At 42.9% G+C, this 24,266-nt stretch overlaps 1 protein-coding gene across 3 annotated transcripts in view; it reads left to right on the top strand.

The window, feature by feature from the left end:
- Window positions 1–24,266, top strand: part of Fam135b (family with sequence similarity 135, member B) — a 298,271-nt gene that overhangs the window by 179,882 nt on the left and 94,123 nt on the right. For all 3 annotated transcript variants that reach the window (XM_005398048.2, XM_005398047.2, XM_005398046.2), the window contains exons 4-6: window positions 9,626–9,765; window positions 16,635–16,705; window positions 21,959–22,132. In XM_005398048.2, the coding sequence (XP_005398105.1) occupies window positions 9,626–9,765; window positions 16,635–16,705; window positions 21,959–22,132 (385 nt within the window). The remainder of the gene's footprint in view (window positions 1–9,625; window positions 9,766–16,634; window positions 16,706–21,958; window positions 22,133–24,266) is intronic.

Raw genomic sequence — 24,266 nt, 5'->3', positions numbered from 1 at the left:
TAGCCCCTAAAGTGTCAGAATCAAAAAGTAAGTGGTTACCAGACACTCCAGCTCTTCCTGAAACTGTATGGCAGCAATTGGCTGGAGCTAAACATGAGAAGTATCCCAGAACATGCTAGAACCCTCTAGTTTTGCCTCTGTAGATAAGTGGGCAGAGTGAAAAGCTAATGATTTGGCTCTGCAAGGTTGGCTTGCAGTCAGGGTAATCCATAATACATGAGGTCACTCACTGCCAGTCTGAGCTGGGGCTGAGATACACACAGCAACTGAAGAAGCCAAGGTAGCCAGGGACTAGGGAAGTGTGAGCTACAGAAAGGAGAGCTGGACCTGGGGTAACTCCCAAGTTCATACACAGAAGAACTGTTGGTCTGTGACCTCTGGCCCTGATCTACAAGCTGAAAGATGCCCCAGTGTCCTGACGAAGGAGAACTCAGGTTACCTGCAATATTTAGCCGTGGCATCATGTAGAAACAGTTGTCATCATAACTGCTGTCCTGAGCTTTCTAAGTCCCCCTGTCCTCAGTCACAGTGGTCAGATGTGGCCCTTCCCCCAGAACATCATGTGTTCTACAATACACAGGTAAAGAATTTATGCCAGGCAGCAATGACCTGCAGGAGGCTACTCACCATGTGCTTCACATGCATTCTAACCGATTGGTATCTTGGTATCTGTGCTATATATTGTGTCAATGCCATGTTTTCTGTTGAGAACAAATATATGACCCACGCTTATGCCCTAATGCACAGGAGGGAGAGGACGAGAAGAGGAGAGGTGGGAAGTGCCAGGAGAGATGACAGGTCATAGTGGGCAATAACAGGGACAACTCATTCGCCAATGGCTCAGCCCATACAAGGAGCTGGAGACCGCTAATCACTTCTTGGACAGGTCAGGCTTGGCCCAGACCCTGTGATTAGGGAAACAGAGCCAGAGGAACTACACAGTCTTGCCTACTGGACAGTGGCTCTCAGCCCCCTGAAATTTTTGTAGCAACTTACAACTCCCTCTTTGTAGTCTGTGATCTCCCACTAAGGCCGAGGTCGCTATGGTCCAGAGAAGAGGTCTGTGCTACTTGGAATATCCTGAGGACCAGGACCAGGTGGGGATGTTGCGGCTCTTCCAAATATTTGATTAGCTGCAATTGCAGCTAAACTTAGTTCTCCTTGGGAAGCATATGGCTGAAGCAGATGGCTCAGGAAAGCCTGAATCACATAAACATGGCTCTTTGCTTCCCATTTGCTAAGTCTCCTGATGCCTTGTTAACAGGACAGTTTCAAGATTTGAAAATGGAGCTTTGACTGTGCCCTTCTCAAAAAGCCCTGTGTTGTGCGTTTTAGGCATGCTTCTTGTCTGGGATTTGCAAGAGAATGTAGATCAATGTAGATTCTGGGTCACTGTGAGGACTTACTGGGACACAGAATCAGCATCAGTGAGGTAACTGCTTCATCGGAGAGGCAGTTCACTTCCACCGATGTTATTAAACACCACTGCCAAATTCTCAGTGAGCGGGTCAGTTGGAACTCTGGTCAGTCACTTATTCTATAAATATTTGCTCAGCTTAGATGCTGTTCAGAGCCTTCGCTCTGTGCTAAGTCCTCACTATGCCAGCAGCTTTCCTATTGATCTTTTAGAGCCAGTTAAACCAGAGCAAAGAATTTGGGTCTTACTTTGAGAGCAGTGGGGTGGGAAGTAATGAGTCTGCCTTGTATGCTAGATTGATAGGCTAAGGGGCAGCCAGAGTGGAAGCAGAAGATAAGGTCCTCCATATCTCAAGAAAACAAAAAAATGTAAGATAGAAAAGATTAGATTCATCAGAATAATATTGTAAGTGAGAATCCATGGGATTTTCTGATGATCAGGTAGAAGAAAGAAGGATTAAAAATGTCCTGAAAGTATTTTCCTACTATTATGGGTAAGATTGTGAAAGGACCATGTTATGGTTTATGTCTGTGTGTCCCCGCAATGCCTCATGCGGACATGGGGCAGGCTTTTAGAGTTTGAATATGGGTGTGAGAGCTGCACCCGCCCTGGAGTGGATAGTTTGCATATGTAAGGGAGAGGAAGAAGCTGCTTGGGGGCATTCCTCCTCCATTCCGCCCTGGTGGGGGCTTGCAGCTTGGCTGTGTGCTGCCGCCCTGAGATGCAGCCCTCTGCCACGTGCCATTCTGCCTTATAATCCGCCAAGTATGGATTGAAACTTCCACGAACTGTAAGCGAAGTAAACCTTTCCTTCCTTAATTTTGGGCATCAGGTATTTTGTCCCAGCAGCGAGAGAAAAGTAACCAAGACAGACCACATTTGGGGAGAATCAACACAGGTTCCATCTTGGACATATTCAGGTTTATGACCTATTTTTGACACGGAAGGAATAATGTCAGGTGGGTGAGGAACCATACCCATTCAGGAAAGAGATGGTGCTGGAGTACTCAAAAGTGGATCATGTAAAAATGGTGCGGGTCCACTAGGGAGCAAACACAGTTTATAAAGGAGAAAATAGTTGTGACAATGAGCTGGGGTCTACAACTGAGAGGGCTGAAGTTCAGGAAAAGGTGAGAAGGGGTAGGCAGGGAAGAGAGTGAAGCCTTAGACGTTGTTACTGCCATTCTTGAGAGTGAAAGAACGAAGGATGACAGGATCAAAAGTCTCATCCAAAGTCTCCCAGGAGGAAGAAGAGGGAGTCTCTATTTTTCATCCAGGCAGTGCTCACTGCCTGGACCAAATTTGCTTTCTCTCCATTTTCAATGGGCAGTTGAAGATCACGCAACCACCATTCTCTCATGAAAAGTTCCACTAGTAGCTTGTAAATGTCTGTGGTGTATAATTTTAATATTCACGTCAGTTATATATTCCTGCTTATCTACCAGCATATATTTTTGCCACTATTCTCTGACTGTCTATTATATGTCCCACCCCACATAAAGTACTCTCATAGGTCATCTCCATCAGCCACCCACCTACCCTAGGTCAGGTACTGCACCATCGCCCTCTCACAGCCGAGGACCCTGGGACTCAGAGTGGTAACCCCATGATTCACAGGTGCATAGTGTATAAATGGCACAGCCAGCAGCAAACCCACGTCTTTTTAACTCAAGTTCATTTCTCACTAATGAAATTTTCAACTAATTTTGTATTTACAAGTTTACAAAATCAGGAGGCACAAGTCCATGCACTGGCTTCTATTTTTGAAATACAAATCGAGATACGTGGGACTGCTCAGCGGTTGGGACCAATCTGAAGGAAACCCAGCTGGAAAGCCATTGGGCAGCAAGAGTGTGCTCCAAGGTGAAATGCTGGCCTTTTACTTTTATGATTATAGAGAATTATTGGCTAATAAAGTGTTATCAAGTGCGGGACTTACTGGGCTCAATCTAATAGGTAGGTCACAATGGTTCATAATTATGCAATTAAGCCCACTCAGTGTTGATAAGAGAATGCGTACTGCTAAATTGCAGCAACAGCCCTTGCTCATTGTCAGGAGTTTAAATGGTGATTTTATGACTGAGGCCTTTGGTGTAGTTGCCTTCCTGTAAATAAGAATTTCTGCCATGCCCTGATATCTGCTTTGTAATTGAGTTTCCTTGCAGTTAACTAGGTGTCACACTTCCGGAGTACTAGAACTATCAACTAACTAAAACTACCGCTAACCTTGGATACCATCTGCACTTCATCCTTGCTGGATTCCTGTGGTCATTAATGATTGATTGACTAATTTGCTGCATAGCTCAGCAAATGTGATATGCAAAGTCTGCTGTTCCATTATTCTAGGGCTTCAATTGTTTTGAAGTGATGGAATAGTGAGAATGAAGCGAGAAGAGAAAAAAAGTTGAAAAATACTGTACTCAATTTTGATGAATATTCCTTGTCATTACTGTATTCTCACCAGTGACAGCATTACATCTAACATCTTGTCTATGTCATTGTTTCATTAAATAGTGAATGATTGGGTAAACAGGTTGAAGGAATAAAGAATTTATAAAAGGAACAAGATTTGAAGTCACCATCTATTATTTTTGACATTGACGATTTACTCCTCCTAAGTAAAATGAAAACTCATATGCCCAAGGTCGTGCTCAATGGGATAATGAATATAAAATATTTAGACTTTATACAACCAATCCTAGGCTAACTCCTGTAGGGAAATTTTCAACTTAGGAAACAATTTTGTATTTATAATTTTCCAAATAGCATAGTTAATAAATGCTTTTTCTTCTCCAACTCAGTTTGTTGTACATGATTTACCAACTTGGTTAAAACATTTAAATTAGCCTCTGCGTAACACTGTAAAAAATCATAATGTAGAAGAGATGAGACATTCATTGAGACAGGAGATACCTGTGCAATTGGTAAAATTAGACTACCAATTTCTTATCCCATGGACAGAAGTGTGAAGCATATATCCTGCATAAAAATCCATGACTATTCATTGCAAAATCTCAGGGTTCTGTTCAAGACCTGGGTTAGAGCAGTTAGAAAACACACAATGAGCGTGTGACTGAATGTATTTTATTTCAAAAATAATAATATGTTAATGTGGGATTATGGTTAAGGTATAAACATATCCATGTGCATTAAAGCAACATATTCAATATCTATGGATAATAGGGAAGAAGAAAGCAAAAAATAATTTGGTGTTCATCACAATGACAATAATTTATTTAATAGGTGAAGGTACAGATAGATAGAATCACACCATTTCAGATATGCCACACATGTACTTGTGCATCCAAATGCCTCCTTAGCAGAAATTAAAGCCTCATTCCACAGTTCATATTGTCCAGTAATCCCTGGGCTTACATAAGTAAATGAGGTCCTTTTTTGAATGCCAGACTGGGGAGGAACAGGATCTGCTCGGTCCCTTTCTACAAGGGGATCTGTTGACACAGAGGGGTTTTGCTGAAGGGTGCATCTGCAGAGTTCTGAAGAGGCAGGTCATGTCAGTGCTTAACCTCTTGCTGGTCCAGGTTCTTTGCAAGCTACTGGGGCCCTGCTGTGAGCATCCTGCCCAGTGCTCTGTACACAAGTGCTGTGGCTTGAATGTTTGTGCACTCCAAAACTTGTGTTGGAATGTAGTTGCCATGATAACAGTACCATGGCCAGGAACTTTAAGAGATAACAGAGATATACTGATTCTGCCCTCTTGTGTATGATGCTTGCTGCCACGCAAGGCAGCTTCAGCCCCTCTTGTCTCTTGGCCCTTCTGCCTTGCCTCAGATGAGACAAGAAGGCCCTCTCCAGATATGGGCACACTGATGTTGGGCTTCCCAGCCTCCAGAAATGTGATCCAACAAATTTTCTATCCATTACAAGTACTCATCCTGTGATGTCCTGTCATAGCAACACAAAGTGGATTAAGGCACACTCATATATTCAGCCAATCACCTTCTCAAGCCAAATTTTGTGCCGGGTTCTAGTCCCACAAGATTTGCCAACTCACAGCGGAGCCAAACCAACCTTCTGCCTGAGAAGGTTAGACCACTGTGAACTTCCAGAGTCATCACCCTGAGCTTCAGATTTCCTGAAAACATTTATTTTGGGAAACAGCTTGTCTTCTGGTTCCACACAGTTTATGAATATCTCCTAATATCTCCTTGGTTAGGAAAACTGTCCTCATTCAAAAATACCCGAGTTTCAAACTAGGGAGAAAGAAGGAAAGAAAGAAAGAAAGAAAGAAAGAAAGAAAGAAAGAAAGAAAGAAAGAAAGAAAGAAAGAAAGAAAGAAAGAAAGAAAGAAAGAAAGAAAGAAAGAAAGAAAGAGAAAGAAAGAAAGAAAAAGAAAAGAAAAAAGAAAGGAAGATAAAAAGAAGAAAAGGAGAGAAAGAAGAGAAAGAGGAAAAAAAAAGACTTTTTCTGATACAGTCTCCTGGAAATCACACCTGAATGGAAGCACAGGTGGTCATGCCACCCAAACCTGACTGAGTGCTCTCTGGGCCCTGCCAGAAGCAGCATCACCTTACTGCAGGCAGTAGTTCTGGCCATTCTCTGGAAATACAGTGAGCATCTTTAATAACATGCTTTCTTTTCTGTGTTTTTCTTGAAATGGTTGGAGAAAATTCATAAAGTTGAATTCAAGGTGAGCTTCCTGGAAACATGCAGAAAATTACCTGAATAGTCATCATTATTATTTCCTTTATTTTATGGGGGGGAATCTTTTTGTGTTTTACAGTTGATAGCCTACCGATTTATTCATCATGTCATCTAAACCTCAAGTTCATTAAGCAGAGTGTATTTCTTGCCTCATTTGAGCTTAGATTTACTGATATGTGCAAGGCCACACAGCTAGAATGAGGTGGGGGTGTGTTTAGAGTTCACCTTTTTTTGGTAGTTCCTAGTTTAGGTAGATCTATGGCCGTGTTCTTGAAATGGTATCAGGGTTCAGTCCATTGATAGCTACTCATTGGGTTGCCTTAGACTGGGGCCCTTGGGAATAGCTTCCATGTCAGATAGTCAGTACTTGTACTTTAAAATCTGGAAGATCACCATCTAATTGTAAATGATTAGAAATATATCAGTGTATTAAATGTTAATACTATTCATATTTGAAGGGTAAGAGAAATGTCAAGACTTAAAACTCTATTCTTGTCCTTTGGTGTGAAATTCCAAATTAAGCTGTTTGGAATAGATTTTTTCTATGATGCTTTGAGGAGCTCCTTTCCCCTCCTCTGCCCTGTTTTCATTCCTGCTTCCCTTTTTCTTCAACCTCTTCTGCTCTTGCACTTTCTGCCCATCTGTCATTTTCATGTCTTTAAAGTTCCCTGTCTCCTTGTACATGGACCAACCCTGATACACACAAAAGAAGGCAGATATTTGTGAAAACTCATCTACACAATATCATAGGACCACTTAAAGTGAGTCTCTGATTGTCAAATAATAAGCAAAAATGCCCCTAGTGAGAAAAGTGGCTCTTCACCCCAGGGAGAAGAAAGGGCAGCACCCCAAGGTATGGATTAGTGCTTGAATGTGGACTTAGAGGGTTTCTCCCTCATCTCTGGGTGCCTAGTGCCTGTTTCATGAGAGGAAGGGGAGATTTAGATAGCCCCAAAGGGTCACTTTCATCTGACAAGGAAGCCCATGCAAAACTGAGCAGGAAAGTGAGCACAGTGGTTTTGGCAAAGAAAGAGAAGGATCATTTCCCTCTGAATGTCAGGAAGAGAGGGCCAGGGTCCTGGAAAGGGTGTCCAAATGTGGGCTGTCTTCACGGAAGAAGAGAGATTGGCATGAGAACAACACAGGCAAGTTCTGCCTCAGTCTTCTCCATGACCCAAAGTGGTGTCCCACCATTCAGTGGCCTTCCCTGGCAAAGAAACCTGCCTTGTGTCTTTTTTGTTGTTGTTGTTTTTTGTTTGTTTGTTTGTTTTTCTGGTACCGGGAATCGAGCTCATGACCTTGCGCTTGCCAGCCTGCCTGTGTCTTAATTAACAGCAGTGGGAACATGGCCCAGAAAACCCCATAGGGAATGAGAAGTGCTTCTTCCTGGGATTTAGTGGTCTTCAGTAATACTACCTGAGCCCAGTGGTCTCATCTGCCAGTCAGTTCATGACAGGCGTAGTATGTGCTGGATCATGAGATCTTGATTTATTTTATCTTCATGTCTATAATATTCCCAGAAACTCATTATGGATGCACCCATTTTTCACATGGAAAGCTGCTGTTAGAAGAAGTGATGTCACTTGTCCAAAAAGGCAAGTGAGGGAATTGTTTTGCTGGCTATCCCTTCTGGCAGCAGATGGCTCGTGCTGCTCTGACCTACAGAGTATTTACCCCATCCATCCTCTGCCCTGCTGTTGGTTTGGCTTATAGATCAACCAGGCTTTGACAATGACAATGACAATGAAAGGGCTAAGGTAGCAAATGAAAACAGAGATGTATCTTGCACAGAATCATTTCTGTGTAAAAGCTCTCTCACTCTGAATCTCACAGGTCTCAATAGGGCTGCTTTAAGACAATGCTTTTATTTCTTTTGTGGCGACATGGAAATCAGAGCAGGTGCACTTTAGCAGCCTTGGAAATGGTCTGGGATTTTATATGCTTTGTATTTCCTCCTCCAAAGCTGCGTAGGTGCTGGCTTAGATGCCACAATACATTAGGGGTGATAGTGATTCTGTGTCACTATTTCTAAAGGACTTCTTAAATTACCTACGAACAGAACAGAAGACATTTGCATAGCATTTCCTTGCTACTTGGATTAATTCTTTTTGTGTTGTCACCTCATTTTTCAATCAAGATATGCTATTTAATTCTTTTCATTGTGCATAACAAGGTACTAACTCTTTGCTAGGAAATTAGTGAATTATATTAATTCACTGGAGACTTCATTTTCTCTCTTATTAAATAAATAGATCTTAGGATGAATTGACACAGTGCTTTGTCATATAGCAATGTCTTCGTTCAGGCTGCTGCAAATAAATGCCAGGAAATAGGCGGGTAATAAGCAATAGAACTTATTTCTCATGGTTAGGAAGATGGGAGTCTGAGGTCAAAATGCCAACATATTTTGGTTTGGGTAAAAGCTTCCTCCAGGTTTGCAGATTGACAGCTTCTATTTTGTCCTCCAATGGTTGACACAGTGAGGGGCTAATTTTCTGACCTCTTACAAGAATATTCTTGTTCCAAAGGACTTCACAGTTGTGAACTAATCACCTCCCAGACTTTCCACCTTTAAATGCTATCCCATTAGGGGTTAGATTTTTACATGAATTTTGAAGAGACACAGCGTTCTATTCACAAGGATCAAGACAACTGCCTATTATTTGGGAGCCTTGGTTTCATTATCTATACTAAAGCTCACCCTAGGAACGTGCTATGAAGATTAAGGAAAGTAGCACATTTGGAAAGAACTTTGGAAGCTGTAAAATGTCACATAGTTGGGCATTACTATGAATAAGTAATCGTGACCTTCTATAAGTAGAATATTATTTACTTTTGAAAGTTTATATATTTTTCTTACCATGTAGTTTCCACATTAAGCACTTGGAGGAATTCAAATATTTACTTCCCGCAGTAACCCTTTCCCTGAGTGCAAAAAGATCTTTAGTCCTTTGTCTTCCTGAAATTCAACTTAATTTCAAAATAGCACTTTAATCATTGTTTATATTACATTACAACCTTAAGGCCTAGGAAAGTTTCTTAAAACTTGATGTATGTAATGATTAAAAATAAGCATTTACCTAAAACACAGGACAGAGGGTTCTTCATTTGTGACCTGGGAACACCTCTCAGGAGAGATGGACTGTGTGAGAATTAGAAAGTCTTTGTGGGAGGTAGTGTGTTATTCTCTCTTTAGTCCTCATTCCCCTGACTTTCTGGATGGGGAAATTATGAAAGAATTCACAAAGGAGGGGACCTGTGAGCTTGTGAGGAATTTAGCAGATACTCAATTCCAACCCAGGAGCACTGCCCATTGCGTAAGTGACTTTACCAAGTTCATGTGACATTAAGACATGAACAAGGCTCTCTGGACAAGCTCTATGAGTAAATCTAAAGACACAAAATTTTCGGGGTCTTGTTCATCCATGATTTTAAGCTTTGTAATGCAATTTGGAGCCATGACTTTCCTAAAACAGATACCTGGTTGGACTGCAGGTACAGGACAATACTGGAACTCATGGGCTTCTGATTCTTGCTTTGCAGAGAGCAGCAGCCTGCATTCAGCCTGTGTCCATGAGGGCACTGTGCACAGCCGGGTCTTCCAGATCTTATACAGGAATGAAGAAGTGCCCATAAATGATGCTGTGATCTTCCGAGCTCATTTGCTCTTAGATGGTGAAAGGGTAAGTCATGAATCTCCCACTGGCCACGAGGGGCTGTTCTCCATCTTGACCTTTCCCTGTCCTGGTTAGGAAAATGGAAAGTGCAGTAGATTCTATCTCAAATCTGACAGCTAGGAATTTGCAATTTCAGAGTCCTCATGCATTTACTGATGTGTTCATGTTTCACCTGTCCTTTCATTCCTACACTGGTTCCTTCCATGTTGTCCCAAGTGCAAACAGTTTGCACTGATAACTTCCTGTCTTCTTTCTCCACTCTTTGCTTTCCCGTCTGTATGTCTATCAGACACTTGCTCAATGAACCAGCCCACAGAACTTTGTGAGTGTCTATTTTTCACTAGACTCTGTGTTGGGCCCTTGGGACCAATCTAAGGAAAGAGCAGCCTCTCTGCACTCCAGAGTTTGATAGTTTAACAAGGAAACCTACAAATAAACAATCATCTTGGTAGATAATATGCACTGCCCTGACTGTGTGCAGGAAACACTAAGGATAGAAAAATGGCAAGAGCATGAAGAGATGAACTCTGAGAGTGGCAAAGCTGACATTCATCAACCTTTTACAGGAGAGCTGAATTTCAGAAGCAAGTGCTAAGAATCTATCAGACAGAAAAAGAGGAAGGACATCCCACACAGGCATGAGAGCTCCGAGGCCTTACCACTTCAGTCCCTTTGCTGGAAACTTGGTTAAAAATCATTCATTCATCAAATTACCGTCTTTCCAAGTACTATATGAAATCCCACCTAGAATCCCTGTTGCTACCTTCCAGCTGATTATTTCTTGCCAGGAGAGTGTTTTATTTTTGGAAAACTTAAAGAGTTCTTCTTGCTCATATTCCCTATGGGTAGTACTATAATGACTCCTGTTAGGCATTTGATATCTTCCTCATCTCTGGCCCATGAAAGTTTTGTCCACATTTTTATAATTTAATTAGCAACCAGTTTTCTTACGTGCCTAAAAGTAAAAGCTGTCACTCATTCTTCACTTGTGAATGCATGTATCTAGCTATCCAAGAAGTATCAAAGAACTCACTAAGCACGTATACATGTTGGAGATAAAATAGTGAACAAATTTAGAGTAGTGGTCCACCCTTTAATCCCAGCACTCTGAAATTCTGAGGCAGGAGGATTGCAAGCTCAAACCCAGACTGGTCAATGTAGCAATTTAGCAAGACCCTATCTTAAAAAAAAATGGTTATGAATTCAGCTCAGTGAAAAGACCTTGGTTTAATCCTCCATACAAAAAAGGAACAAGAGAATATCCCTGGTGTTTGGGGCTTACTTTTTAAATGTTGGATCATTGAATCAGGCATCTTGGGATCATTCCATCTTAATCCTATTATAATCTTGCTCCCATAACAGCTTAAAGCCTTTCCAGTTTAACCTTATGAGGTCTTAACAACTTCTGAGTTTGAACAGGGAGTCTGTCTCACAGGACATACTGTTTTCTTCTGCACATCAAATTATTTTCTTCTATAAAATAATAATTTATTATTGTGTAACCCATGGGCAGCAAACAGTATTATAGCTACTCATTGCATCCAAATTAGTGATGGTTAAAATTAATTGGGTATGTCTGTAAGAACTGTGATCTGTGAATGAATACATTAGCTCTTTTCCAATGTTCCTGAAAAACAACGAACTACTAATAGCCTGGTGTCCAGAAAATGTGTTCACAAATGCCTGCCGCCATTAGTGTGAACAATGGACATTTATAGAATGGACCTTTATCCACCAAGGGTATACCATTCCACATGCTATAGGGAACTCGTAGTAACTTCAGTGAGGCTATGGGTGAGTGCATATGGTGACCATGGAGAGAACTAATCCCAGTTAAGGAGCACAATAAAATGTTTCAACAATACTAGCAAAGAGTGAGAATAGAGGTGGTATGGGTATTTTATTTTATATTCTGTATAATCTCACAGACATTTTAGGAAGGTTAACAAAATACAGAGAACAGTAAAAGGGATAAATAGCACTTAGACAAGCCAGAGTACAGGACACACATAGAAAGAAGAAAACCTGAGGTAAACACAGAAGGACAAAATACACAAGCATCCTCTAAACCTGGGATAATGGTGGCCTACGCGCTGAGAACAGATCTCCGAGCAGCCAAGCGGGAGAAGACACTCTTATTAACAAAACGCCCAGTGTTCTGAGAAAGAAGAGGAACAGATTAGATCAAAAAGGTTCTGCTAATAAAATTTCATCTTTGTAGGTTAAAGAGAGTACTTCTTAAAAGGAATTCCTGGTGCACTAATATTACAGTCCTTTGGCAGTAATTGAGCAAATTGCAGATTCCCTTGCACTTCTCAGACCTAATGACTTACACAGTAGTTTGCTTTGAAGGGTGGTGAATTCGTTCCAAGTTCTGGTAAGCAGGTCTGGCTAAGATTTCCACAGGAAGCAGGCAAGCGTTTCTGAGGCAGAGGAAAGGAGGACAGTGGAAAGCAGTAAGGCAGACAGAAGACGTAGGGAAAATGGGTCAGTGCCAGTGGCATAAGAACTGTCACTGGTACAAATCTAGAAACAAATATTGAAGGTATGGGGAACCACAGAGACCTCAGTGAAGGTCACCTGTTTAACTTCTAAAGGAAGGAGGCTTTGTCATTTCAGAAGAAAGAAAGCTGAAATTGACAGTGGCCAATTCGGCACAGATGTGGGAAAAGAATCCAGCAGATTGGGGCTGGGGATTTAGCTCAGTGGCAAAAGCGCCTGCCTGGCAAGCGCAAGGTCGTGAGTTTGGTTCCCGGTACCGGAGAAAAACCAAAAAAAAAAAAAAAGAGAGAGAGAGAATCCAGCAGACTGTTGGTGTGTAGGCTGTTACTGGTGTCAACTACATGAATGTTGCTGGGCACAGTGGCAGAGATAAAAACAGTTGAAGAAAAACAGGATGAATCTAAAGGATGAGCTGCATGTTGGCCAAGCATAGCCCATAGAACTTGAGCCCATAGTCTTTCACTGATTTGAATTCATAGTGAAGCCTAGGAAATGGAGGTCTCTAAGTAGACAGAAAGTTGATGGAAGCTGGCTCTAAGCTGTGGACATGATATGGCTTCAGAGATGTCATTGACAGTCCAGGGGTGTTTGGGAGATGCAAACTTCCTATTGGAGAACTATCAGAATTTAGATGAGTTGTAAGAACCATCATGCTGATCTTAACACTAATAGCTACTTACATTGCTTATACGGGTATTTCATGGCAGGTATTGTGCCCAGTGATCTCTGTAATTTCTCAGAATCATGAAGCAGTACAGGGTGCTTTATTAACCCCATTTTGTGGATGAGAATACAGAAATTTACAGATGTTAATCTTTTTATACTAAAGTCACACCATCCGGAAGTGGTAAGGCCGGGGCTTGAACCTAGGCAGTTTAATCACAAAATACATTTAATACATTTCTGTAAGGAGGGCTGTGGCAGACTTTGATGTATGATTAGTCCTTTATGTATCCAGGCCCAGTAGCAAGTTGGAAGTAATAGTGAAAATTGTCAACCCTTTGCATACATTTTCTCATTTATTTCATGTAATTGCATACTGAGGCATAAGCGTCATTAGTTTAATCCTACTTTACAAATAAGAAATAGCAGAAAGTTTGAGTTAGCAATACAACCAGGACTTGTACCATGGAGATTGATTTTAGACGTAACCTTAATCATCAAGCCACTACAGAGCTCAGGAGGGAAGTAGAGGAAGAGGAGGAGAACATATGAGTCATGACTCTGAGTAGAGTAGAAACCAACCAGAGAGAAGACACAGCCTAGAACACAGGTGTGACCATAGGGCAAGACCGAAGAAGCAGAACCCTGGAAAGGATCTGGGATACAGCACTCATTACCTAGTTAATCTTGGGGAAGTGACTTTATCATACTGAGCCTCTGTTTGCTCACTTCTAAACATGAGGTAGGAGAATAGGATTGTGGCAAACCTGTCAAACAATTGCACAAAATGTATCAAAGTCACAAGACCCAGGGAACATGCACAGAATACAGGATCCAGGATCACGGCAGCTCCTGAGCACTATAGCTGGAACCAACCAGAAAAGGGCTATTTTCAAATTCTTATCCACATCTGGGGGAAGGCAAGGAAGTCTTGCTATGGCGCACTTTAAGTGTGGTGCCACTGAGCTTTAGTTAAGACTGCTACTCCAATGCCTTATTTGCATGAAGGAAAAGCCCAGGAATTCCAAGTACAAAGAGCCCTTTCCCTTATCCTCACAGCCCCTGTGACTCTTCACCAGCACCCTCTCACTCTGCAGAGCGTACTTCATTTCCACCTTCAATAAATGCATATTCCCACAACCTTTTCTATGAGTCTTGTCCAGTTCTTTGTTCAGGACACCAAGAATATGGAAATAATTTCCCCAAGACCCATCACCAGGTAACAAATGGGAGACAATATTTCTTCATTCACAGTGTTATCCATATCAAAGAGCATAGTGTATGTACAATGCTAGCCCATGAGCAGCCACATAGAAATTTTCATAAATATTAGCCTCATGTATTATTCCTACTATTATACAGAACACACGATAACACATTCCTGGTGGTGAGAACACAACCCTTGAAGGGAGATGATGCCCTTAGGTGAGATACGCCATGGCACCGGAAAGGTGTGTATGTGTGTCCATGTGAGCATATGTGTGCATGCATGTCCCTGCTTAGAAGGACAGGTTGTTGAAAGTCATTCATGAAATCTGTGGTTAGAAGGGGCAGTGACTTCATTCGGGAGCATTTTGCAGGTCAGGTTTCCTGAGGTGGAATCACACGCAGGTTCAGTCTGACCACAGTTCCTAGGGATTTGCAGGGGATTTAAAACTGGAGCGCACTCTGAGTTCTCATTACCCAGGCAAATGTATGCTTGGAAGATGGAGAAGAGGGCTTACTTGCCAGTCTTATTTCCAAGAAATTGGTGGCAAGAGGGTGTGTTGCTTTCATTGTGTATATGAAGCGAGGTTCCTGATTATGCAAAACAAATCTAGGAGAGGTGGTTATTTATAGCACTTGGATTCAGCAAAATGTTAGCTTTTCAAATACTTTTTTTTAAACAACAAAATTTAAACCTTGAGGACCTAAAGATAAATTCCATCCATATGTCTCTGCCTGAATTAGCTTAAGCAAGAAGATGTTTCCAATGAGGCCTTTGAATAAGAAATTTTCATCCCTTCAGGATGAACACATTTCTTGCAAAGAAACCAAAACTCAAAGAGACAAGAAGGGGAGGAACTTCATTCCTAAAATGTATTGGTACTTTGTATGCAGCAAGCAGTATTCCTGGAGCTCAGAATCAAAAATGAATGAAGACCAGTTTCCTCCTTAATGTTATACAGAGAAGTGGCAAAATTTAGCAAGAAAATAACCAGGGGGCTGAGCCATAGGCCAGATGGATACTGTCAGTGTATGTGGTGGATCAGGGATAAATGCAATAAGACCCACTTGTTAGCTTTAAACAGGTCTACTAAATGCCAGCTCCGCATTGCCAGATCCAGTGATATTATTTCCAGAATCTAGAGACCTGGAATACAAATGTTAAGTTGCCTGAATTTTAAATGTTTATAGCTTGTTTGAAACGTTTTTTAAAATACTGTGGGGAATAAACAAAACAGGTCTGCAGATTGCACTTGGCTCATTGGCTCCCAGCTTACAAACTTGAAACAGTTATGGAAGCATTAAATGCTGAGATAGAAAAGAAGCAGGGCTTTGTGTGTTACACAGAAGGGCTCTACCCAGCCCAGGAGCAGGAGGGGATGATGTCTTGTCACACAGGGGCGATATTGACACTGGCTGGGACACTGAACAGATGTAGTGGTGAAATCTGACATCTCCCTAGAGTCAAGGTGGTGATATTAAGTCCAAGGAAAAATAACTGGGGATACTATTTTTTGAGTGCATATGAGAAGTGAAAACTTTTAAGCTAAAGAAGAGAGGGGCCATGGGTAAGACATGAAACACTAAAGGGAAAGATCTTAGAGTATAAATGACTATGTGGTCACTAGAGTCTTAATACAAAACTGAAGGAGTTGCATTGTTAATAACTTAACCCATCTTGGGAAATGACATCACTTCCTGTTCTGCACTAAATGGAAAATGGTAGCTGTCATGACAGGAACTTGAGAGTCAGAGGTTAATTCATCGCTTACCTCCTGTGACTAGCTAAGTGAGAACTCACTGCAGGTTCACTGCTCCGTCTTTTCCAAAGCAGGTGTGCTCTGAGATCCTTCCCTTCTTTCTACGAGAATTCTAGGTCCAACCCACTTTCAACAATTCTACATCCTGTAAATACACTGAAGGTAAGGGGAGAAAAAACAAGTCAAATAGTAAGAAAACTTAACAATAGTTGAAAGATCTTGAGACTATAATGCTAAGTGAAATAAATTAGGCACAAAAAATTAAATAATATATGGTTTCTCCTTGCAAGAGAAACCCAAAAAATAAGTAAAGAACAAAATGAACTTGTAGGAGACATGAAAGTGTTCTTTTTGGAAATGGGAAAGGGACTGGGGGAAGGAGGGAGAGGGGAAGATGATGAAGAAGGAATGTAAGACTGATCAAGATGTGATAGGTGTGTGTACTGATTTCCTAAAACAAATGTCATTACTACATGTCACAACATATACTAATAAAACATTCTTAAAAAAAAGAAAATAAGCTTTCCAAACTGCTACATGAATGCATCTCTTCCATTTTCTATGTAACACTCCCAGATGACCTGTTCATCCAGAACTCCACAGAACATGTATGAAATTCTGTGTTGAGCCTGAATAACATTAATTTCATGGTGAGATTCTGCTTCTCCTTTGGGACATAGATCAGCTGATTCACTTGGACAGGAGCTGACTTGTGAATTCTCTTGGATTTTGTTTCTCTTGCAGGTGGAAGATGCTCTGAGTGAAGTCGATTTTCAACTCAAGGTGGACCTGCACTTTACAGACAGTGAGCAGCAGTGAGTGTCATTAGGGACCCTTGAATTATGGTGGCAGGATGTCTTCTTGACCCCTGCCTCCCTACTGGGGAACCTCGTGGTCACAGTCGTTGGAATATCTCTCAGATGTCCAGTGCCTCACAAGCTGCTGTGTGCTGCCTCAGGTCAAACTGGGGTTAAAGTGACAGTGTGTGTGTGTGTCCCAGGGGCATGTTTGCCTGGACATGCTCACAACCAATGAGACACGATTCCCTAGAACGTGGCCTGAGAATGTTGAGTAACATTTCAAACTGTGTGCACCTTTGGCAAGTATCTCAAGCTCCATATACACATACTCAGAATACTCCCACCTTCCTGCCTTTTGGAACTCATGCCTTCTACACTTTATACATTTGCTGTGCAGTCATAATTGGGAGTTTTCGAATAATGACCCCATGAGGCCACAGAATTCAAAGCCCCTTCTGAATCAGAAGAAGTTCTGCCATGGTGTCCTACATCTTTTTACTGAATATCTGCTACTGTGTTTCAACTCTCTGCACATTTAAAATCCATTTATTGATAGCCTGCTGCTGGCATAAGTGGGAGGCCAATTTCTTCTTTCTCACAGCTGCTTCCTTTAAGTTGTTTGTGGCCTTTTCCTCCCACCCCCAGGGTAATCATTTATGTCACCTAGACTCTCTGAGTTCTTTGCAGTGATAAATTATCCTTTCATAGGTATTAAAATGCCCAGCAAAGTGTAATATCAAATCTCTAAATTCTCATCCATTTTATATCTTATTTTATTATTTCCTTTCTCCATTGCACCCCAGGTTTAGGCTTAGGGTGGGAAACTCCCAGAGCAGAAAAACACACATGGGTAGAAGAAGACTTTATACTTCTTCCTCAACTTTTTTCCTTACTGTGGTTTGTGTGTCTGGAGGAGTGCGGGGGTCCACGAGGAGGAGGAAGGTGGAGGAAGGGACAGGGGATCGTGTTTGATTGGTTGTAAGCTGGGCCCTTTCCTTAGGCAGAGGCTGAATCATCCTTGGGACATTCTTGTGAATTCCTTGGAGATATATTCATCAGATAACACTCCACCACACAATCCCAGCCCCACCTTTGGAGCCTCTGAAATAGCCAAGCTTCTTATGTCTTGTGGAAAACTCCTTGAGGCAGACACTTCTCCAAAGGACCCACATCTGCCTGTGGGTTATGCACAAGTTATTTTAACCCCCTTCCCATATTCATGGGAACCTACTCATGCCAGGCTACTCCAGCTTCCCCAAGCTTCTCTCCTGGGGGCGTGTCAGGGTCCGGAACCTGTGTTTTCATAGCTCTAGGGGACCTACTGCAAATTCCCCAGAGGGGGTCTCCTCTTCTGATTTAAAGGGAAGAGAGGTACAATTTCTTCCACCTAAATTCTATGGTCAGAATCTCAGCACATACTGACCACTCTACCCACATGTCTGGTCTCTGCAAGCACTTCAAGTGTTTGGGGAATCAGGAAACCAGTGGGCAGATGCTGGTAGTGTTTACCCCATCTCTTCAAATTTCAGAAGAGCTTTGATCTACTGATGCTTCATAGCCAGCAACTATCTCCAGGATGTGCCGCAGATGCCTTGTCATCCTTAAATCCGATTCATGAAAGTGAAAAAAGGATGGCACTTCCAGTCTTCCCAGCCTCTGGCTTCCTGTCCCTCTTAGCTAATCTCATGGATATCTCCCCTTTCCAAAGACTGTTCCCTCTCTGTTGCTGTGGCTGTTTGCACAACATGGGGAGTTGAGTCAGAGTGGATAGAACCCAAACAGGACCTGTCCTGAAGTGTTAGCCACAGGTTAGCCACAGGATCCTGCTGTGGATTTCAAGTTTAGAGGCCTGATTGTGATGGGCATTGAGAATGGATGTGTGCAGGTGTGCAGCTGGTATAGGGCCTGGGATCTGGGCTTTCGGGAGTGTCTGTCCTTGATCCTGACACAGTGTCTGGGATCAGCAGGGTCCATTCCCCCTGCCCTTATCTTCATCAGGTCCATAAAGATGCCTGGTATCCTCATCACATATGTTTCCCCCATGGTTAAGTAGTGGATGCTTAGGAAATCTTATCCATAAGCCAGGCCTGGAGCCACATACTTGTAGTCTCAGTACTTTGGGAGACTGAGGCTGAAGGATCACAAATTTGAGCCCAGTCTGGACAATATAGTAAGGATGTTATCTCAAAAAAAAATTTTTTAAAGGATTAGGAAAAACAAGGCTAGTACCAAGGCTGTTGCTTCAGTCCCTACCACTGAAGAAAGAAAATCTTATCTATTATCTCAGAATCAAAACTTCTGATTCTACTGTTCTCATGTTTTCCTCTACCATATGGGGTCCCTTTCACACACTCCTGGCATCCAGTGTCCTCAAGCCCACATCCTTGGGAGACTCCCGTCCACAGCTCCCTGGTGGACATTTGCAGCTAGCCACAGGATCCTGCTGTGGATTTCAAGTTTAGCCTGTAAATTATTCTCTATCAATTTTATAAGAAGCTTTGGTGATAAACCATAGTGGACAACAAGACATCCTTGCCACCAAAAGAGTAACAAATGATGAACCTGGGTACAGGAAATTGGCCCAAATGATAAAAATGCAGCAGCTGCACCCTGAAATATAGGATAAACTTCTGTATTTTTCCTAGCCTTGGTAGCCTTGTTTATAATACAGTCATCAGTATTAGGTCTGTTATGAAGATTAGCAGAGATAATATAGGTAACAGGCCAGAGCACGGCCTGTGGGATAAACGTCTTCTTCCTTTTCCTGTCTTCCTAGACGCAAGTCAGGCCAGGCTTGAACGTGTTGCTTCCTCTCCTTAATACAAAGCACTTAATAACAATCAGCGCAGGGGGTTCTCGTGAAACACAGGATGAGCTTAGAGGAACAGGAAGCCAGAGGCTGGGAGGATTGGAAGTGCCATCCTTTTTCATTTTCATAAATGGGATTTAAGGATGACAAGGCATCCATGGCACATCCTGGGGACCGATGCTTGGCTCTAAAGCATCAGTAGGTCAGCAGCTTCTAGAAAGCAAACAAAAAAAAAGCCAAAGCACGGTCTGTAATGCCAGGGTTGGAGGGGCTCTTGATGTGCATCTCATTCAGTGGATCTCGAATCAGGTGGGAAGATGCCACTCCCTCGGGAATTTGGACCATAAGGAGAGACATTGTCAGTGGTGTCTGGATGTAGAATATTATTGTCATTTTGCAGGCGGAGGCCAGAGATGCTGCTGAACATTCAAAAAATGTCCAGAATACTCGTGCTTCTAACATAGCAGTATTATGTCTCCAATGCCAGTGTCACCGAAGTCAAGTAGCCCTGCTATAGTCCGCCTCGTGCTTGTACTTGTGGCTTTGCAAGGTGTCCTTGGTACATATTTGCACCACATCCGTTTCTGTCCTGAACAGCTCAGCCACCAGGGAATTCTCTCCCATGGATAAGTCCTCCTTGTGTGCCTTCCCTAGATCGACTTCAATTTTATTCCTTGCTAATGCAGTGAGCTCAGCCTGGATGGCCATTCAGGCGGGAAAGGTCTTCATCCTAGGTTAAATCCAGGGCTCTCTGCCTGAGACCATGCTGTTTTGTTATTGTCCACTTTTTGTGTACTGTAGTTCTTCCTGATAAGGCAAACATTCTCCTCTCAGTGCTATCGTTTGTCTCCAAATCTTGTAAATTGAGACCACTCCTCCATTTCCAGGCCCACAGCCTGATATTCAGGAGCAAGAATGACCTCTATCCTTTTCAGAGCGTAGGTGTCAATCACATCCCTCTTTCTTAATTCTTTGCTCCTGTTGATGTGGGTTAAATTCTTGTTAACCTGTGTTACATCTTTGCTATCCTGAAACATCTTTAGCTGCCAGTTGCTCATGCCCACAGGGATTTTCTGTAACTCATGGAGCTGTGTCTGAAGGCACAGAAAGCAGTGTTGAACAGTAGTCAGTACAGGTTGTGGAGTCAGAAAGACCTTGTCTAGCATTTCAGTTTGACTCTGTGACTCAGAACAAGTTAATGAACTCATTTGGCTTTAATTCCTCTGCTGTAAGTGGAGTAATGTTGGTAAACACCTCACTTGGTGTCCAGCAGAATAACAGGGGGAAGCAGTGTGGCCAGTTCATAGTCAGGCCTTAAGGAGTTGTCCTCAAAATTACAGTAAGCATAAATGGTAGCGGCTTTCTGAGACTCATGTTATAAATTCCTCATCCTCTTCTCATAAGTTCCTTGCTGATGGAAAAGGAGACCTTACACATAGTGTATTTGCAGTCGTGCTGGTCCTGTGGCTCAGGTGGCTCTTACTGGGCTTCTGTTTATGTGAGGCAAAAACGATAACCACTGCACTATGGAATCCAATTGGCTTCTGTTTGCGAACAAGCACCAAAGGCCCCGAGGATGCACAGCTACTGGGTTGGTTGGTGGTGGCCATTCCTTTCATCCACCATCCCTGTTCCTGGGAAACTTTCTCTCTTCACTATGCTCCTGGAGGATATTCATCCTGGTTTCTCACACGCTCTTGTTCAGCACAATTTGCAGAGCCTTTGGTTCATTTTGCCAGCTGTAGAGTTATGCTCGTTCTCTTGTGTACCGACACAGCAGCTTTGATTTTGAGGAGAATCAACCCCTTTTTACAATCAAAGATGCTGGCAAGCTTTGCGTGCTAGCTGGTTATCTCTCAGGAGCAGACACACACCCTTTGCCAAGTGCATGAGCAGAGGTGAGGGAAGATTCATAGAACAGGCCCAACTGTTCGAATACAGTGTTGTGGGAGTCATCTCTGCTTCTGGTCACTCAGTCAATCAGGTGTATATTTTCCAAAGCACATGCTTGACCAGTTTCCTCAGGATTCCAAATACAAGGTTGGTGTTGGAGATACTGAGATGTATTAGTCATAGCTCCTGTCCTTAAGGTGGCAGAAATCTAATAGAAAGCGCAAGCTTAGGAAGTGGACTAGAGCATGGGGACAGAGAAAGAGAAGTGGGACAGAGAGTCAGGAGGGCTGCAACATTGAGAGTAGACTTGGAAAGAGAGTGGAACACCTTAATCCTCACTGATGTGTGGGGTAGGTTTCATAGCCTAGATCTGCTGTGTGAAGTCTTGGTGTCTTCATTTGCCAGACACCAGAAAAATGATTGCTCCCAGGCAGGGTATTTGCATGACTGGATAAGGCAATGTATGCACAGTGGTTGGCCTGTGGAAGGCTGAAATATGGGTCGGTTTGAATGACAGCAGAGACAATCCACTGTCACTCACATGTGGTCACTGTCTTGCCTTCCAGGCTGAGGGATGTGGTTGGGGCACCAATGATCAGCAGCCGCACACTGGGCCTGCACTTCCACCCCCGGAGGGGTCTACACCACCAGGTCCCTGTCATGTTCGACTACTTCCACCTGTCAGTGATATCGGTGACCATCCATGCTGCCTTGGTGGCTCTGCAGCAACCCCTGATCAGGTATGAAGTTAGGTGCATATCTTATTTGTGGGGTGGCAGAGAGAACCACCATTAATGCAGACCAGAGAAGCTTCACCTAGATTGTAGGCATAAGCAGGGACCTCGCTGTGAGAAACAGAAAGAGCTGTGGAGAGCTGTGAAGAGCACAGCAGGAACATAGAGGAGCCCAGGGTCTGAAAATCTGCAAGCTGCGACTCATACTAGGAAGACATTGATTTTGCCATGGGCTTCACTTTTTTCCCAGCTGTGCCTCAGTTGGAATGTCACCTGATATTCCAGAACTACATAATACCCGTCTTTAAACAAGCACATTGTGTCCCATCTGCATGAAATTTGAATGGATCCCGGACGAGGCACGTGGCAAAGGTTTCATTATGTTTCTTCTTCCCCAAATGTAAGGCCTTTGCTTCCCCCTTCACTGATTTTCCCCACAAACCTTCTAAAGTCTCATGAAACACCGACTGTATGAATTCTGTAAGTGAAGGAACAGCACGGACAATCGCTAGCACAGTGTGACCTGCATGGCCATTCATGGTGCTGTCAAGATGGCCAAACTGGGAGACTTAGAACACTTCAAAACCTCACCCATGCATATGTGCACGTTTCACACAGGCAAAGGGATACTTAGGGGCAGAATATTGAGAAATAGAGTGTTGGAAAATAAAATTTTTCAATTTCCCTTTTCTAGACAGCTTCCTCTGTGCTGAGAGTTTAAATGGAAGACTCCAGTCTTTCCTAATTTTGTTGTGCATGTTTGAAGACTCTGTTCTTTGTTGAAGTCTGGGAGTAGGAAATAATATAGCAACCCACAGCATGAGATGTGACAGGGAGCTACTGCCTCTGGAGTGTACAAACCAGTTGTGCTGTCCACTGGCTCCATTCCAATCTGAGTGTTTCTGGCTAACAGGGTCATTTCCAACATTGTAGACCAAGATCAGCAGGGCTATCACATGTGTATCAAGTAACCAGAGTACAGAGAGCAAAATATGGTCCTAGGAAGGAAGAGTAGACTGGGCTAATGGAGAAGGCAAGGTAAATGCTGACAGGGAAACAGCAGACCACGCAGGAGAAAATTTGCAGTTGTATTGGCTTTTGGCAGAGGAAATCATGCATGGGAGTGGAAACGAATGCACATGGCAGGAGCTGAGAGCACCGAGTTGAACAGAGCAGGCATCCTGAAGCTATGGGCCAAGTCAAAAGGCTCATGGGCCTCAGTGCTTTGCTGAGAAGTTTGAACATTTTCCTGTCCCAAACCCTGACAGAAACTGAGCTCTGATGATAAAGGAGATGATTGGATGAGGGAGTCACTCTTCATTCTGGTTCCATTAGGTAGGTGTCTGCTGGGGGCTGCTGTGCTCTGGGGAGGGTGCCAGGTCTCTGCAGCAATGCTGCCGTGAGACACCTTGGATACACTTTCCTTCAAGTGCAGGGGCCCATCTGACTGTGTGGAGCTGGAGCATGGTAGGTGTAATTGTGGCCTACTTTGACAGAAATCATTATAATATTCATTGTCTGTAGGAACAAAAGAAGGCATATCTGACCTTGGGAAGTAGCAGCAGAGATAGAGTTCAGAAAGCAGCAGGAGCATCATTCTTCAGAAAAGCATAATCCCTAGGTGTTACTTCACTCTGAGACTTGGCAAATAGTGCTTTGTGCAGAATGCAGGGTGTGACCTGTTAGGTGCCAGCAAAGGACAACTAAGGAGGCAAGGCCAGTACAGAGGGTGTGTCCTGGGATCAGCAGGTTATTCTGCTGAGGTGAGGTGGAGCTCCAGGGTAGGAATGGGTTGTTTATCTTCAGTTGGATTCATGACTTTCATTTTTTCTAGCCGCATGGCTTAGTTCCTGGGAATCTAAACATCTGTTTCAACATAGGAACAACCAAATAAGTAAGAAGATTTATTTTTTCAAAATCAGAAGTGGTGATAAACACACAGGGATGATCAGCGGATTCAGCAAAATGAGGTGGAGTGTGGCACGTGTGCTAGAAATGTGCTTGCTTCAAGGTGGGGGTTGCTGACCTTGAGATACTGGCACAAAAGCCAAAGCTGGAAGCTTTGAAGTTGATAGATCAGGTCCTGATGTGAAAAGGCTTGCAGCTTCCACAAAATGCCTATAAATGTCGCACTCTTATT

Source organism: Chinchilla lanigera, unplaced genomic scaffold (assembly GCF_000276665.1).
Source record: "Chinchilla lanigera isolate Chin_1 unplaced genomic scaffold, ChiLan1.0 scaffold00060, whole genome shotgun sequence".
NCBI classification, from domain to species: domain Eukaryota; kingdom Metazoa; phylum Chordata; class Mammalia; order Rodentia; family Chinchillidae; genus Chinchilla; species Chinchilla lanigera.
The sequence above is the reverse complement of the archived record's forward strand: the minus strand, read 5'-3'. Positions and strand labels throughout refer to the sequence as shown.